General features: G+C 40.9%; 1 protein-coding gene across 20 annotated transcripts in view; it reads left to right on the forward strand.

Moving 5' to 3' along the window:
• Positions 1-17,384, forward strand: part of adgrb2 (adhesion G protein-coupled receptor B2) — a 269,007-nt gene that overhangs the window by 165,344 nt on the left and 86,279 nt on the right. For all 20 annotated transcript variants that reach the window (XR_013095411.1, XR_001167489.3, XR_013095409.1 and 17 more), the window contains 3 exons: positions 1,585-1,672; positions 2,468-2,570; positions 10,944-10,987. Coding sequence is in view for 17 of the 20 variants with exons in the window: in XM_012918227.3 (XP_012773681.1) it covers positions 1,585-1,672; positions 2,468-2,570; positions 10,944-10,987 (235 nt within the window). In the remaining 3 variants the exon portion in view is untranslated. The remainder of the gene's footprint in view (positions 1-1,584; positions 1,673-2,467; positions 2,571-10,943; positions 10,988-17,384) is intronic.

A 17,384-nucleotide genomic window follows, 5' to 3' on the forward strand; every position in this document is an offset into this window, starting at 1 on the left:
CCCACTGTACGTTTTCAGCTGAGAAGCATAATTACTCTGGATATGGAATGTGTAGCTGCCAGAAACGTTGGGAAGGCGCTGCAATATTCTCACCTTTCTTATTTTGATGTAGCCACCAGAGCATGTTAGTGTCATTTAAGGAGTACATTTAAATTAGGCTGAAATGTTAATGGTTGATGAGACAGGTAAATCTAATTATTTAGTTGACCAGTGCAACTTAGCTCAAACTTAATTTATGTTAAATAGTAAAACTACAGACTTTATGGAAAATCATCAGGCTTATCCTTAAAGAAAAGAGGGTTATTAGTTTTAAGCTATCCTGTCCACATCCTTCATTTCTCCACTATCTTCTATTGTCTATTATCAATGCACCAGAGGTGCTGCACTGTTAAATCAATCACATTATACATACTACTACTCACCGGTTACGTGGAAGGGCAAACACAGACCTGTCTGAAGGAGTTTATGAATGAAACAGATGAATAATGAATGCAATCCAGGTTTTGATGAAATGTCAGGAGATCAAGTTATGTTTGTTTCTTACAGCTGCATGCATATAGGTCATGCATATTTAAACAGTGGTAAACATTAGGAGCGTTCATAGCGACTAATTTTCTGGGCGTTTAAACAAGAGAACAAACCTGCAGCAGCGTAGTGTAAAAGAAAACATTTCAAACTGCGCACACTTTAAATGCGCAATGTTAAATATTAGCCAAGCATATATTATATCTGTATTTTAGGAGATACATGAAACTGTTAATTACGTTCTTGATTAATTCAAGCGTGTTTTAAATGTTGCTGAAATTTGCAACACTGTGCGTTGTATGACATTGCAAATTCATAGGTTTTTTTTATTATATTTTGCAGAGTTATCTAACCTTAGCAGTGCTAGTAGCAGTAGCATTGGTTTCTTCCTTGGTAGGCTCAATACCCCAGTGCAGAATATGGTTACACATGACTTCAGTTACTGATTTATATTTCAGTTTATCCCAACAAAGCCAACATACGGCCATTTTTAAAATTAGTTTTTACATCAAAGTACTGCAGAAGCTGGTTAGCTCTACAGGTTAGAACTGCTCTCTTTACTTTCCCTGTCACTAGTCTACAACTTCTATTCTCAGAAATCGCGAGAGAGTGGCCAGTGGTGTCCTAACAACTTTGGCCTGTACATACTGTTACTTGTATTTCTGACACTGATTAGCAAGGGCAGCAATAAATCATACAGAGCATTTACGCACCACAGCCCAAAGTTGCGTCTTGAACTTGTCACAAGTTTCCATGTCATTTTCATTGTGCTCCTAGCATCAGTGTATAGCCATTGATGAGTTTTAGCAGATTCTAGTCTAGAGCTGTTTGACTTTTTTTTTTTTTGGGGGGGTTGAAATAAAATGTTAGATATGAAATATTTTCCATTTGCCTCAAGCTGTTTTTGTTGTTGTGAAAATTTCATTGCATTGTAGTTTTCAGCAACAAGAGCCTTTGAACAAGATAACAAGGGGGATATGGGATAAACTGGCCGATGGGCTGAAAGATTTGGAGTTTATTTTGAAGGTATTAAAACGTACTGATTTTCTTTTCTTTCAGAGCAAGAAGCCGAAACAGAATCTACAATGTACTATGTCATTGGAGCCATCTTGTACAGGACACTTGGCATCATTTTACCTCCAGCGACGTGAGTACTTAATTATTCTTTATTGTTATTGAGGATTTAAAACCACATTTCATTCTTATCTTTTCGCTGTCCTTTCTTTTACCTTTCTGTAACTCATTTTTTTCTTGCGCTTTGTCTGACTTTTTAATCTCTCTCGTGGTCTCTTCATTCTTACAACAGTCTCTCTTTATTTCTGTGCATTTTCTATTTTTTCCTTCCCTTCTTTCGAACTTCCAGTTCTCCATATGTCTTTTCTTCCCTTTTACAACTCTGCTGCTTCTCTTGTGTCCTTGCGCCTGCTTACCACACTTATCAAAAAGCACACTTCCCTAGATGTTTCCCCCTTCCTTTGAGTTGTCAGTATATTTTTGGAAGTGTACACTGAGCTTGGATTGGGTGTGGGCCTAATGGGTCCCAAAACTTGCATAGAACATGCAGTAATAAAAGTTAGAAGAAATCAGGAGGTTGTGAAAAAGGCCATTGTGATATGGTGTTTGTGCTGGCCCCGGGCCCTTTTATTCAGGTCACTGCTCTTGGTTGTGGATTAGCTGGATCTGTTAAAACCCTTTTCACTCTGTAGCCATGCTGAATGTTAATGGGTGCAGTATTCTGTTTTTAGTCAGGCGCTCTCTTTCTTCTCTCTTTTAGATTTCCTCACCTCCTACTAGTTTGCTTTTGTTATTTGTTGGTATTTGTATGTATTATTTTTGGTCTTTCTCCAAAGTCATAGAGCCCATTCAGCCCCATCTTAAATGTACACCAACACTTGTCTAAAAAACAAAAAAGATAAAAATAAAAAAACGAATGTCTTTACAGTCCGCCTGCAGTGATCAACTCCAAAATCCTGACCGTGACAATACGACCGGAACCACAACCCAGTGAGCCCATGGTGGTGGTGGAGCTGTCACCGCTATTAAATGTAAGTATATAAAAGGCTGTTTTCTTTTCTCTGGCAACTATTCAAAACCGCTAAGCTTCTGCTTCGGACCACTGAGAAAAAGTTAGATTGTCTTGTAAGCAGTTTTAAGGGATGAAAGAATGCATCACATCATGTTTTTTATTTTCATCATCTAAACTTTCCCAAATGAAAAAAAAAAAACCCAAAACATTTAAAATAAATGAAGTAAATGAAGTTTTTTCTAGTGCAAGGGTTTGAATTTTTCTGCTTGTAGTAAGTATTTTCCAAGAAAATAAATTTGTTTAAGGCTTTAAGCAACTCCTCTTCTCCCAGCCGACCCATGTTTTCTAAGTTCAGATGAAGCTCAAAGTGCTGCATGCTATAAAGCGCCATAGCGCTCGGTGAATTGCCTGAATAAACGCAGACCTTTTTGACTTCCCTGTATCGCGCTGTCTCCTGGTAGCTGTTCAGTTTATATTACATTGGAGTGCGTTATTATAACGACTCATGGGGTGTCTTCAGCGGAAAAGGACTAAGTGCTAGTTTAATGAGAGGCATGCTTCACGACCTCGATGTGATGTGGGTTTCTTTGGGCATTCTGCTGTGTAAAGGTGGACATAGTTTTGAAGATAATGTTAAATATTTAACAGCTCCCTCCTGACAACACACACACACACAACCTCCTTCAGCTATCTTAGTGAGGACCTTCATTGACATAATGCTTTCCCTAGCCCCTTACTCTAACCCTAACCATTAAAAATGAATGCCTAACCCTAATCCTTACCCTAAACCTAACCATAACCTAATTATAACCCTGACACTAAAACCACATTTTGAGCCTCAAAAATGCCTTTAAATGCCTTCAAATTTGTGAGGACCGGGTTGTGTGTCCTCACAAGTGACTGTTGGTTCTCACAAGTATAGTAGAATGCAGATTTTGGTCCTCACAAAGATAGCTAGACAGGAACACACACACACACACACTATATATATATTGACGAAGACATGCTAAAATGAAAGTGGAATCAGTCTCTTGCTGTGTTGACCAGGACTTGAGGGTCAAAAGTATTGCAAAGTTTCATTTAGAAAGACTTAGTATTCATTCGCTATTCCCTGTGAGTTCATCTCCCTGCTGTAAACCACTGATTCATTACACAATTATGGCAGTTTCTTTATATGCCTCTATCTTTTATCTTCCTATTATTCTGCTTTTTAACGCTTTTGGCAAAGCAAAGGTATTGCAGGTTGCACATCCTCTTTCTAGCAGATGATGTCTTAATGCTGATCCTTGCATGCTGCTTTGTACTATAAACCAGAGGCTCCCGCTGAGGACGGACACTTATCTGGCACACAGCCCAGGGCTGACACATATAGTAGATCACATGCACACCCTAAACCAGTGGATGAGATGCCATTGTTACTATTTTAAACAATATATCCTATGTATATCAAATTATTCTAAACATTGGGGTGGGAATTGTAAATGGATTTTTTTTTAAAGGAAGAGTGATGTCAATTAATGCAGCAGATGCATCTAGTCCCTTGATATGTCATGCATCAGAAATGCTCTGCCCTATATTACTCATTAATCAACTGAATAGTCTCAAGTTAAATTAAAGCAGCAACAGTATGGCCCTTGCACCTCAGTGAACATCCAGGTGTGCTGAAGGTGAGACGTTTTACGCGGTAACATGAATGAATTAAGCCTGGGATGCTATTTGGGTGTTGTATAAATTTACCGCTGATCACCTGTGAACACTAGGTGGCGATAAAGAGTGTCCACCAACTAAAAGTCTTGCTGCTGCACGTAATTTGATAAACCACTAATGAAAGTTTCATGTAGATGAAGTGATGATGATTATCATCTAATGCTTACTTCATGTTGCTACTAGTACTTCAATAAAGCGATTGTAGGTGGCGCTGTAGAATCATGTTGAACCGCCCATGTTTAAGACCCAAAAATACATAAATTTTCACCAGACCTGACACATGTGCAAAATTTCATGAAGGCGGAAGTGCAGCTTATCCTTGCTGACACAGGGCTGGACAGTTCGTCATTCCATCTTATGGCTAAAGGAGAAGCATGATGGTTTTACAGTGGCCTTGCACACAGACTACAGGCAACTTTGCAGATGTTGTCTATAAGTTGTTGTTGGTTATAAGAGGCAGTGTCACAAACAATCGGTCTGTGTGGTACTCTTGTTTGTGCTGTTATTGGTCCTTGCCAGCCACAGAGAAGAGCGGGTTATAACATACAAAAAAGCTGAAGCAAAACTGTATGTATAAAAAAAATGACAAGAGTATGGAAAGGCTTGGAAAAATCTGGAATAGCAACAGCACATTGCCATTCACTGCTCCAGACAAATAGCTACATTGGGCTGCACAACCTAGTTAGAGGTGCCTTTACTTGGGAGATTTTCTATAGAAAGCACTGTAGTATCTAGCCATCCCAAGGAATGTACCTATCTCCCTTCTGGAGGTAGGTACAGGAAAGGTCGACAATGGCAGAAACCTTAGCCTCAACAGGATGAATCTGGTCATAAAGGTTCCTTCAAAAGTTAGGTGACAGTGGCCTTGCCAAACTCACATGTTGCCAAGTTTAGTGTCAGAGAAGCTTCTGCTTCAAAAAAAAATGATTCATTGTTGCAATGTGCTATGCCCAATGGGGAAAATAAATAACCACATCAACTAGATAAATATTGCAGTTTGAAACATTACCCAGGACGGTGGTCATTAGCCTTTGAAAGGTCACAGGTGCATTTTTCATCTCAAAAGACCATCACAGTACACTGCAAAAAGTGATCAGGCGTAACAAATGCTGAGACTTCAGCAAGCAGGATTTGGCAGTAACCTGTAAGGAGGTCTAACTTACTGACATCTGTTGCTGAGCTGATGCTGTCTATACAGTCCTCAGCGTGAGGTATCAGAAAAAAAACAGACACTAGCTGTGTCCCAAAACGTAGGCCGAATCCTTTGGAGGACCCGGCCTGCGCGGTCTACGTGGGCCAGGTCCTTCGAAGACCGAAAAGGCCGGAAGTGCGAGGTTGTGAAATGCGACAGTCTAGCCTTCAGATTTGCGTCACCGCTGTCTCTGTGGAGTTTAATAAACTCGGCCGTCTGCTCTTTGCTATCTAAAATATAACAGGACACTGGCGTAAATTCTTGACCGTCTCACAGTTTGTTTGACGTTTATTCAGCTGTGTGAAAATCCCAGAGAAACCCACCCGAGGGATTAATAAAGTTTTGTTTAATCTAATCTACTCTAATAACTTTGATCTACGCCAAACCGATTTACTGCAGAACAAATAAAACATCGAAAAAAGCCAAACAATTACATTTTTAAGTCATCCGAGTGACTTATATATTATCTTTAACCTGAGAAAACGATGAAGCCGGGAGTCCGCTGCTCTCGCCGGGTCGAGTGACCATTGAACCCCCCCGGCTAGCTATCGAGCGGGTGGGTAACAGACGTCTCCGAAAATATCGGAGCACTTTTGCAAATATGCAATGTCTTAATAAACCAAGCAGATATTTGAAGTTTACATGGCTACTTTCTCGCCTGAAAGTATGTTAAAAGTTTATTTTGTGACCCAGAAAGATTAATAAGAGTAATATTAAAACTTAATAGCGGCCGCCATTGTTGGGAATTGGAATTGGCTGGGCCGTGCTATGAATTCTGGGATATGGTGGGCCACACCTGACCGATCCTTCAAATTCGGGGAAATGAAGGACGCATTTGTTGGCTGCATTTGAAAGAGTCGACGAATTTGGACAGCCTTCGTCGCCTAGCTGTGACGTAATCGGCCTTCAAATGCGGCCTCCGAAGGATGCAGCCTACGTTTTAGGACACAGCTACTGTCTGCGTTCACTTGTGAGGAAGCGTTGAGTGCCATCTGAGTTTGCCGTGCACAGACAGGGAGAACTCAGCGGACTAGAATTAGGTTTGCTTATGCTGTGTTCCAGCGAGTACTTTACTCCGTTCTTCGTCATCTCTTTCAATTCAAATGTTATTTAATTTAAAATTTAATTTGAAGTGCACCGCTATGACAGCAAATCACCTTTGCTACACATATGTTATTCCTCCCAAGAAGGTTCTTTCTGAAACTTAAGTCAAACGGATCAGTTGTCATGCTCACAGCTGTTAACAGACCCAAAAACCAAACAGTCTCCAAAACCAAACTTCCACCATCTAGTGCTGGTATGAGAAGTCCTCGACATGTGCTCCCAACTATGTTACATTCCCAAAATGGTTTACAGGTAACATAATACTAGATGGGGGAACATGAGGAGTTTGTTTGGGTTGGTTTAAACAACTCAAACAAACAACCATGTTCTCAATGAACCCAAAAAACTTAATATCAAAGCTGAATGTTTTTGGAAGTAGTTTTTAGTTTGTTTTTAGTTTTAGCTATTTTAGGGGGATATCTGTGTGTGCAGGTGACTATTACTGTGCATAATTATTAGGCAACTTAACAAAAAACAAATATATACCCATTTCAATTATTTATTTTTACCAGTGAAACCAATATAACATCTCCACATTCACAAATATACATTTCTGACATTCAAAAACAAAACAAAAACAAATCAGCGACCAATATAGCCACCTTTCTTTGCAAGGACACTCAAAAGCCTGCCATCCATGGATTCTGTCAGTGTTTTGATCTGTTCACCATCAACATTGCGTGCAGCAGCAACCACAGCCTCCCAGACACTGTTCAGAGAGGTGTACTGTTTTCCCTCCTTGTAAATCTCACATTTGATGATGGACCACAGGTTCTCAATGGGGTTCAGATCAGGTGAACAAGGTGGCCATGTCATTAGTTTTTCTTCTTTTATACCCTTCCTTGCCAGCCACGCTGTGGAGTACTTGGACGCGTGTGATGGAGCATTGTCCTGCATGAAAATCATGTTTTTCTTGAAGGATGCAGACTTCTTCCTGTACCACTGCTTGAAGAAGGTGTCTTCCAGAAACTGGCAGTAGGACTGGGAGTTGAGCTTGACTCCATCCTCAACCCGAAAAGGCCCCACAAGCTCATCTTTGATGATACCAGCCCAAACCAGTACTCCACCTCCACCTTGCTGGCGTCTGAGTCGGACTGGAGCTCTCTGCCCTTTACCAATCCAGCCACGGGCCCATCCATCTGGCCCATCAAGACTCACTCTCATTTCATCAGTCCATAAAACCTTAGAAAAACCAGTCTTGAGATATTTCTTGGCCCAGTCATGACGTTTCAGCTTGTGTGTCTTGTTCAGTGGTGGTCGTCTTTCAGCCTTTCTTACCTTGGCCATGTCTCTGAGTATTGCACACCTTGTGCTTTTGGGCACTCCAGTGATGTTGCAGCTCTGAAATATGGCCAAACTGGTGGCAAGTGGCATCTTGGCAGCTGCACGCTTGACTTTTCTCAGTTCATGGGCAGTTATTTTGCGCCTTGGATTTTCCACACGCTTCTTGCGACCCTGTTGACTATTTTGAATGAAACGCTTGATTGTTCGATTATCACGCTTCAGAAGCTTTGCAATTTTGAGACTGCTGCATCCCTCTGCAAGATATCTCACTATTTTTGACTTTTCTGAGCCTGTCAACCCATTTTGCCAAAGGAAAGGACGTTGCCTAATAATTATGCACACCTGATATAGGGTGTTGATGTCATTAGACCACACCCCTTCTCATTACAGAGATGCACATCACCTTATGTGCTTAATTGGTAGTAGGCTTTCGAGCCTATACAGCTTGGAGTAAGACAACATGCATGAAGAGGATGATGTGGACAAAATACTCATTTGCCCAATAATTCTGCACTCCCTGTAAAGGTAACAACTCCTGAGTAGGAGCGCCTGTAAAGGTTACATTTAGACAGAGTCGGCTAACAAGCAGCCAGTGATCTAGATGTTAACTCTTGAGAATAATAACTTCAAATGTCCACCAAAGAAAAAAATAGTTCCAGTTTTTCCATATAATATTAATACAGCATTAATAATGCTTTTTCTTTAAAAGGGCAGAATACAGTGTCTTCTGTAGTTGTGTCGACTTTGGCCAATGTAGAAACATCCAGCTGCTACAGCAGTGGCCTGGCAACAGCTGCCTCAGGCTTCACTCTCATAGGGGAATGTTAGGGTCTCTGTGCTGGGTCATGTCTTCTCTGAGAGGACATCTGCTCCAGTCAGACTCCCTGTGTATCTCCCCGGTGTCCTAATGTGTGTGTGCGTGGGTATGTGTGTCTTTAATGGTAGGTAGAAAGCAGGAGGCCAGAAAGTCCTGTGTCCCTGCTGTAGACCATATGCCAAGTGTTACACCACAACCCCTCCTTCAACCATCCTTAATGTAGCCTTTTAAATTATGAAAGAAAGTTCTGGTTAGCTTGAGCCATAAGCTTTCCTGGTAATTTCAATGTAATCTAGGTCATTTTCATCAGTCAAAAAGCCTCATCCTGGTTTTCTCCATTTCATACTCTAAACCTATGATCTTAAAGTGAAGGGCTTTTAAGACCAGAGCAGTCATGTTTTGTTACATTAGCTCATTTCATCATATTAGCTTAGCCCATTCACAGCCAGTATTCATTATTGCATGTATTGCTGAATGCGTTAAAGGAAACTGCTGTTCCTTTAAAGAGAGGAAAAAAAGACAGAGTATTTAAGGTAGGTACCAGCTATCACTGTCCACAAATGCCACTGTTAGAATTGCAGAGGCACGTTTCTCCCTTTGATAACCATCAGCTGAGCAGACGCTGTCATTATGCAAAGTATGAGCACTAAAAAAAGAGGCAGACACTGCAGGAGTGCACAGGTGTCAATCCCGCTGTAGCGAATGGTCCAATAGGACACTCGTTGATTGATAGCTGAATGCTAACAGAGCTCAGCACGCTAATGCACGCCACGGGACATCTATAGTCGGTGGTGGCTGTCTGTGTGTGAGGCTGAACAAAGCACTGTCATCCATCAATCCGTGTCACCCAGTCTCTGATCCCGAGTATATAAATGTTGCATCATCCTGTCCTTTCAAGTCCAGTCATGCAGAGATCCCTGGATGCACTGATTCATTGGAGATCAGTAATGAACTGTTCAGAGAAGGAAGGATGACCTTGCCTTTAGAGGAATAAACCCTTACAATTCAGGCTACAATGTGTATGTCTTACTTCCCTTCTTTTTTGTCAATTTCAAATATAGTTAATTATCAGAAAGCATTTTAACTTGAGAAGTAATTTCTTCAGATTTTCCTGAGGCTTCAGTTAAGATCACATTATCCTTTTTATAATCTACACAGCACTCTGGCTGTCGGCTTACTGCTATAATCCCCTTTGCCATAAGGGGGAGCTCAAAGGCAAAGTGCCTAATGCAGGATTCAGGAAGGGCCAACATAATGGTAGATTTTCCTCTGCGTTGGCCCAGTGGAATACCAGCATTTCAGTTGTGGATATTAAAATTGAAGCTGAACTCTTTTTTGTTACCCCACAGAACCAAGAAAATGTTTCTAATAGTTGGTTCTTAAATAGTTGCTGATTTTGTCAGGTCCAAAGCGCCATTTTAAGTGTTTTCAGTCACTTGATTGAAGCAAAAATGTCTCAAATAACCATTTGATTCAGACAAAACCAAGTCACAGTCCACTCGTTACCAAGCACACAGGTTGAAAGGACATAGAGGCTCCATTTAAAAAGTGATCGATGCAGAGATCACTGAAGATCTCTGGTGGAACAAGTTGCTATGAGCTGGTTAAAGATATTGATCCCATGATTGATTCTCTGATTGAGTCATGACAAGTCTTTCTTTGCCACCACATGCCACTGAGCGAACTTTAGCTTCAATGACTAAATGGATTAAGGGTAAGCTGAGAGAAAATCACCAGCATCCAGTTACTTTGACTTTGCTTTTTTAAAAAGAAAAAAATGGTACATTAGTGAAACTTTGCACACTCTTAAAGGGCCAAATGTTTAATTAATAACATTTTACTTCATAGCTTTTTACACTTAACTGACTACTTTTTGCTGTGGTTGCACTTAAGTGAAGAATGTTAATGTTTTTACCCCACCCACAGGATGTTTACGACCCTAGTTATTGTCCATGAAATGGCTTTTCCTTTGTCATCCCTAAAACTCTCAATTTATAGCTCATGCACCTTTTTTTCTCTTCGGCTGCAGCAGCAGAAGCAGCTGTTTGCTGCGTTGTCCTCTGACAATGACTCTTTTTCCATCTCTCCCTCCTGTCGTCTATCTCAATCCTTCTCTTTCATTGTCTGTTTACTTCTTACCGTCATCCATGCAGCATCACTCTTTCTCCTCTGGCAATGAGCTATTCTGTGTTCTCTCTCTGCTGCCTTCTCTCTCACTCATCCTCTTGACTGGCAATAACAGCTTATCTTCTCCTCTCCCCCCCTCCCCCTCACCCTGTATCTTGCAGGGTACATCAGATCCTCAGTGCGTTGTCTGGGACTATGGAAACCCGTAAGTTACTCACAGTGACTCTGACACTCGTGTAAATGTTTGTGTGTACAGTGCAGAAATACATGTCTGTCAGTCAAAAAAAAAAAAAAATCCAAATGATTGTGTGTGTGTGTGTGTGTGTGTGCGCGTGCGTGTGTGCGTGCGTGCGTGCGTGTGTGTGTGTGTGTGTGTGTGTGCGTGTGTGTGTGTGTGCGTGTGTGTGTGTGTGTCAATGTTTATCTCGCATGTGTGTTCATGCCCAGTCAGATTCATTTTATTAATGATCTGATAACATTGTAATGAAGTTCTCAGAGTTTCTCTTTATTAAATTAGTCAGTGGGAACAAACAGCGTTATTTCACTGCTGCTAACAGTTCAACTGCAGGCTAACTCAGAACTCCTCTGTGGGTGCAGCTTTTTCTCTATTGCAGTTCTCTTGTGTAGCGTTTACCTTGTTGGCAGTTTAATTTGCATTTCTTTACTTCTTAACAGACATACTATCTAAGTACATCACAAACGGTTTTCTTTTTTTCTTTGCTCTGTATTGTGGGCCAGCTGGTGAACTAAAAAATATAAACCAGGACAATTGATCATCCTGCATTCACCATTAACCCACATATTGATCGGATAGTCTGTCAATACCAAAGTTATAAGAAACAAAGTTAAAACCAGGCTTTGGTTTCAGTTCATGGCCTAGTTACACTTTAAGTATAAACGCAAAAATTAAGGAATTTTGTTTTTGGCCAATTATTTCTTTCTTGTAACAGTCTTGCTTGAGAATAAAGCTTATACCATTGGAAAGCCTTCATTTTCCCTTAAATGATGCCGTGTTTTGTGAGGGGGTTGAGCAACAGAGTCGATTACGTGGGTTGCACAGTGAAAAACTTACCAAATCTTTTCTTCCAATGCCAAACAGCTTATTCTGCTATTGACTATTGTTTGATGCCATTTATTGGATTGGATGGTTGAAGTCTGAAGAAACAAGGCATATTGTAAATCTGTAAATGTATTCATTTTTAAAAATGGGGGTTTAGCAGCATGTGGACCCGAACAGTATTTGTTAGTCAGCCAACACGCCACAATGACTGACTTGCAACAAATGCTGGTTGAAGAACCAGGTGGTTAGGTGAGCGGTCTACCAACCTACCAGGGTCAGTGAATCAAATCTGGGCTCTTAGAGGCGCTGTGTTGAATGAAGGATTTGCCTGATTTGTCCCATTATTTATGTGATGTGTGTTTTGAATGTTAGATAAAAGTGCTCAGGTGTAGATAAAGAAACACTTTATGAATGTGTAAGTGTTATTGGATGAAAGAAAGCAAGCGCTTTGAGTACCCAAATTAAGTAGAAAGGTGCTATATAAGTACCAGTGCCTTTAATGTAGTGAGTGTGGGTAATCAACTGTATGAAAGATGGGAGATCTTGTTAGATCCTGGATATCAATTTCACATTTGAGCAATGCCCATGAATTTTCTTTTACTGATTTTTCTGGCTGTGAATCTGGCTGTAGTTCATTTAAAAATGCTAGAGCTGTATTGTAGCTTAACAAATAACTAAAAGCTAATGATCATCTGTTGTGCCTCAAAGGAGACCCCTAATGATGTGCAGAAAATTAAAGGTAGCCATTAAGTGTGGTAACTCTAAATTGGTCACACACTGAAGCATGTATTAAAAGCATTAAAAGTGTGCACGCTGTCGACAGTCCCCAAAGCATCGAAAACATGTCATTAATGGAAGAAAATTCCAGTACCAATGTTGCCACATTCATTCTCTCCCAGTTCAGCAATGTTGGACCTTGGAATCTTTAAACCAAACGAATTAAGATATTTAAAGTTTTGCACTTGTTGATATTTGTGTTAACAAATTTTACATCCCAAATTCTTAACCTGTGTATGTTTTAGACTGGAATTTGGCATAATAGTCTGCTTTGGTAGGAGTTCTTGTTAACCTTGACCAGCACTAAATTTCAAAAAATCAAGTAATTTAGTTTAGATTGTTGAGTGCATCAACAAAGTCACTATTTGTGAAGGAATTTCATAATTTCACATTTCAAGTAGGTTCTAGTTTGATTCTGAATGTAAATTGGTCATGTGAATTCCTGTATATACAAATGACAACAGATTGCAAATGCCAATTCATTGAGTAGAATATAACTGGTCTATCTTCTTATCCATCTATTTTATTGTTTTGTTTCACCACCATCTTGACCAAAGTCATTTTGAAGATGGCAATCGACTGCAAGTGATCGCAAACCTGGTTTCTGTCTTCACAGCAGCTTTTTCAAAAGCAATGAGATTGCAATCATATGTCACGCTGTAGTCTCCACCCATGCTTTCTTTTAGCTTGACTGTAAGATTAGCTGCAATTCTGACAGACCAGAGGAGCTAAATACAAGTTCACAAAAGCTCATGGCCCAGCTACCATCCTCTGCACAACTGCAGTCTGCAAGCTGATTCACAACCCACTTGCACCCCCGATCCTAATCTCATGTTGTATCGTACAATTTGGTTTAGTTCAATTGTATTTATGTAGCACCAGATCACAATAAAAGTTGCTTCATGGCACTTTATCTCGTAAGTTAAGACTCTACATTAACAGGGAGAAAACACCAACAACAATCCCCCTATGACACCGGGGTGACAGTGGAAAGGAAAAAATCCCTTTTAACAGTAAGAAACCTCCGGCAGATCCGCTCAGGGAGGGGCAGCCATCTGCAACCATGCAACCGGTTGGGGGTGAGGAGAGGAAGCCTTTACTTAGTGTAATATCTGTTGTCTCTGTTGTCATTGCCGTGTTAAGTGCTCGGGATTGTGCTGCTCTTCTTGCCATCTTTGACTTTTCATGAGTGTATTTGGAAGATCAAGAAGGTGCCACAACAAAGTCATTTTGCCAAATAATAAATTAGTATAGACTTAAATATCAATAATCTTTTTGCTAAAGTGGTCCTGCCTGAACTGCCATTAACCCAACAGCTTCAGTATAAACATGACATACTTCTTCCTTTTGTAGCTTTTAACCTTGACCCATGGCCTTCATCATCATATAAAGTTTAAGTGTTGAATTATTATTACACTTCTGGGATTTCTCATGACAACAGATTAAACTCTGGGCATGAAAAACCCCAGCACAAGTGAGTGAATGTGACCCGAGTACAGACTGACAGTGATGTCATTTTTATTGTCAATAAAAATACAATCATGATGATATCGCTTTTCTTCAAAATGTATTTGCTAATCCAGTTGGGCTGTATGAGAATATAAATAATTTTTGGAAACATATTTGACATATGATGATTCACAGCAACCGATAACTTAAGAATTGAATTTGTCAGAGGGCCATCACTGAAGACTTCCTGTCTAATGTGACAACAAGACGGATGACAGAAAATTCAGGTCAGCTCAAATTCTCCCTGGAGATCCCATTAGTTTTCCCAGTTCTAGAAGAGTACTCTCTGGTGACCAAAGCACACAATGGGAGTGCAGGTTTGCAGGGACAGGATAAGACGTTGTAACTTAAACTACCCCTTCTCCATTAAGGCAGGAGAGGGACAATGCTTGGCAAAGTCAATCAACTAGCTGGCAGATTACAGCTGCAATCAAATTAAATTTGCAGACATGACGAGGGCAGAGAGCCAAGCAGAATATAAAGTGGCGAGATGGCAGTGATGTCAACCAATCAAAAAAGTGCGTGCACCAGAAGGAATGCACTCTTTTGTTTTGTTTTTTTTGGTTTTAGGCTTTACTAATGTGCTTGTAGAAATCTAAAGATGTGTGCAGACAAACATCCGGACCTCGGTTGATTTGACATATTTATATCGGCATGCCACAGATACAGTGTTTAGTTACATTTAGCATGCTTTTTGGCTGCTTTCGATATCCTGTACCGAGAAAACATAATCAACGAAAAAAATTATGTTTCACTCGCAAGTACCGAACCAAGGTAGGAGCATAACGGAGTATCTGCATTTTTAATGCTTATGTCAGCCAGCTACTCTCAAAAATTGTCGAGGACAGGTTGTTGTTGAAATAGTTGCTTACACATTAAACCCATGTACACACTTGAAATTTTCAGTATAAACAGCCTATAAACAAGTGCTCATAACATCATCTTTGGGTGCACAGAGGCGTCTATGGAAATGTGTGAGGCAGTGTAATGAAGGCAGGTGGTACATTTCAGCCAGAGGAAGTCAAAAATGAATTTCTAAATTTTAATCTGATGATCACCTGTACAATTTATGTGCACAAACATCTGTAAATTGCTCAGAGAGCAAGCAGGCAGGCAGACAGACACCAGTACCGTATCAGTCTTACTATATTTGTTTCCCTATGCCGGACGCCAGATCCTGACAAAAGATTGGCATTAGTGTACAGTTGATATGGGTGGAGAATTTGCAGGATAATGCCTCTCTCAGGAACTAGCCACAAGCTTTTGAGGGTTGAGCAGGAGGCAGGCGAGATGTGGAGAAGGTATAGATAGTAGCGTGGAAGCAAGGCAGACATGACAGCAGCTGAACCAGACAGAGGCAGAAAGGGGAGATGGAAGAAAAAGCTTTGCCACTCCATGACCTGTATATGGAGACTATATTTAGTGCACCCAAATGCATCCACATTTGAAACACAGATTATGTTCTCTCTGTATCTTTTACCCCCCTCTTTTGTTAAAATACCCACATTGATGATGTACACTTACTTGGAGATTAGGCATCACACTGAGGCTCAAATCTGCAAAGCCTATTGTCATTCCCATCACAACTGTGTGTGCGCGCATGTTTTTTCTGCAGTGGTGTTCTATTTAGAAATCTGCCAGCCATTTCAGCGGAAGCTCTCTCCCATTTGCGCTCTCGCTCTCTCTCTCAGCTGGCTAAGTTGGCCGACAGTGTGTGGCACTCACAGTTCATCTCAGTATTTATGTGCGAGTGTTTATTTATTTATTTAGCCCCTAACAGGCCCATATGTCGGTACCATCTGCCCACCCAAATCGTTGAGCTCGCCATCCCTCCCAGTCTTCCCCCGTGTGCCTGTCCCCTCAACCAAGTCTCAACCTGTTTTCATTTTCCTCGCTGCCTTGAATGGAAGCTGCTACATTTAGCCCTCATAAAAGTTTTACACGCTTCAAAACTAGAAGCTCAGGCAAGCAAACAGCAGCTATTACGAGAGAACGCATTGCATGAACATGTATGGTGGTATTGTACACAAGGCCCTGAGATAAAAATAGAAATAATAACTAAGTCAGTCTTGGTCATCCAACCTCCTCTTGCTTATTTTCTGCCCTGTTTCTCTCTTCTGCTGGGATACGATAGCAGGTGTTCAGCTGGTCTTTGCTGTGGTTCCTGACCTTGCTGCTAGCTTCTCTGGGATTTGACCCTCACTAAGGGGGGGGGGTCAGTCAGATATCCCACTGAAGTACTAACACAGCGACTTCCGCACACTCACTCTGCTGTAAAGTCGCTTTATGGGTTGCTGTGATTTTGTTAGATATTTGAAAGATGTGCCAGCATCCGTAAGATATACATTACATCGGCGGTCCCAAACCTTTTTTGCACCACGGACCGGTTTATGCCCGACAATATTTTCACGGACCGGCCTTTAAGGTGTCGTGGATAAATACAACAAAATTAAACTATTACCGGTACCGAAAAAAAGAAAATTTATTCATAACACACGTGAAAAGACCAAGAAAAGCCGAGTAAACGATAAAAACGATAACAAAATAACGCTGAAAACCGATAAAAACCCTGAAAACTATACATTTCACACCTGAGCCTCAACTCTCGCGGCCCGGTACCAAACGACTCACAGACCGGTACCGGTCCGAGGCCCGGGGGTTGGGACCGCTGCATTACATCACTAAGACATTTAGTTTTTTCTTTATCACTCGTGTGTTACTATTCCAATAGAAGCAATCTCCTGCCATGGAAGTGACAAAGCAGAAATAGTTTGGCTCACAGAGATTTCAAAACATGCATAAGAATGAAACCCAGCAGTGGGAGATAAATGTAATATACACTTTAGATGGATGGATGGCAGTAAGCTTATGAAAGGCTGAAGGTCATTTAATCCTTTCACTAATCCCCACGGTCTTCAGCTTGATCGGGGAACAGTGGTTAAAGACCCAAGCAACCCACTCTACCCCTCTGCCACCCATCACAGCCATAGAGTAATAAAACCCGATGTGCAGTGCAAGTAGCTCTAACATCAACAATCTGACACGGTAGATTGGGGCTTGCTTTGGGCTCAGACTGATCTGGCGCCACTATCGGCTTTGGCATTGGCAGGTTCCAACCTTAAATGACTTAAAAAGTCAAAGACATATTCTGCACACTGCCAAAAAAACCAGCGGGGCACAAATGTGGCCAAAGTGTAATCGCATTTACTTTACAGAAAAGCATAGAGGCAAGTAGCAATGAGCCAAGTGGATGACA

The sequence above is a fragment of the Maylandia zebra genome, linkage group LG22 (genome assembly GCF_041146795.1).
Source record: "Maylandia zebra isolate NMK-2024a linkage group LG22, Mzebra_GT3a, whole genome shotgun sequence".
In the NCBI taxonomy this organism is placed as follows: Eukaryota; Metazoa; Chordata; class Actinopteri; order Cichliformes; family Cichlidae; genus Maylandia; species Maylandia zebra.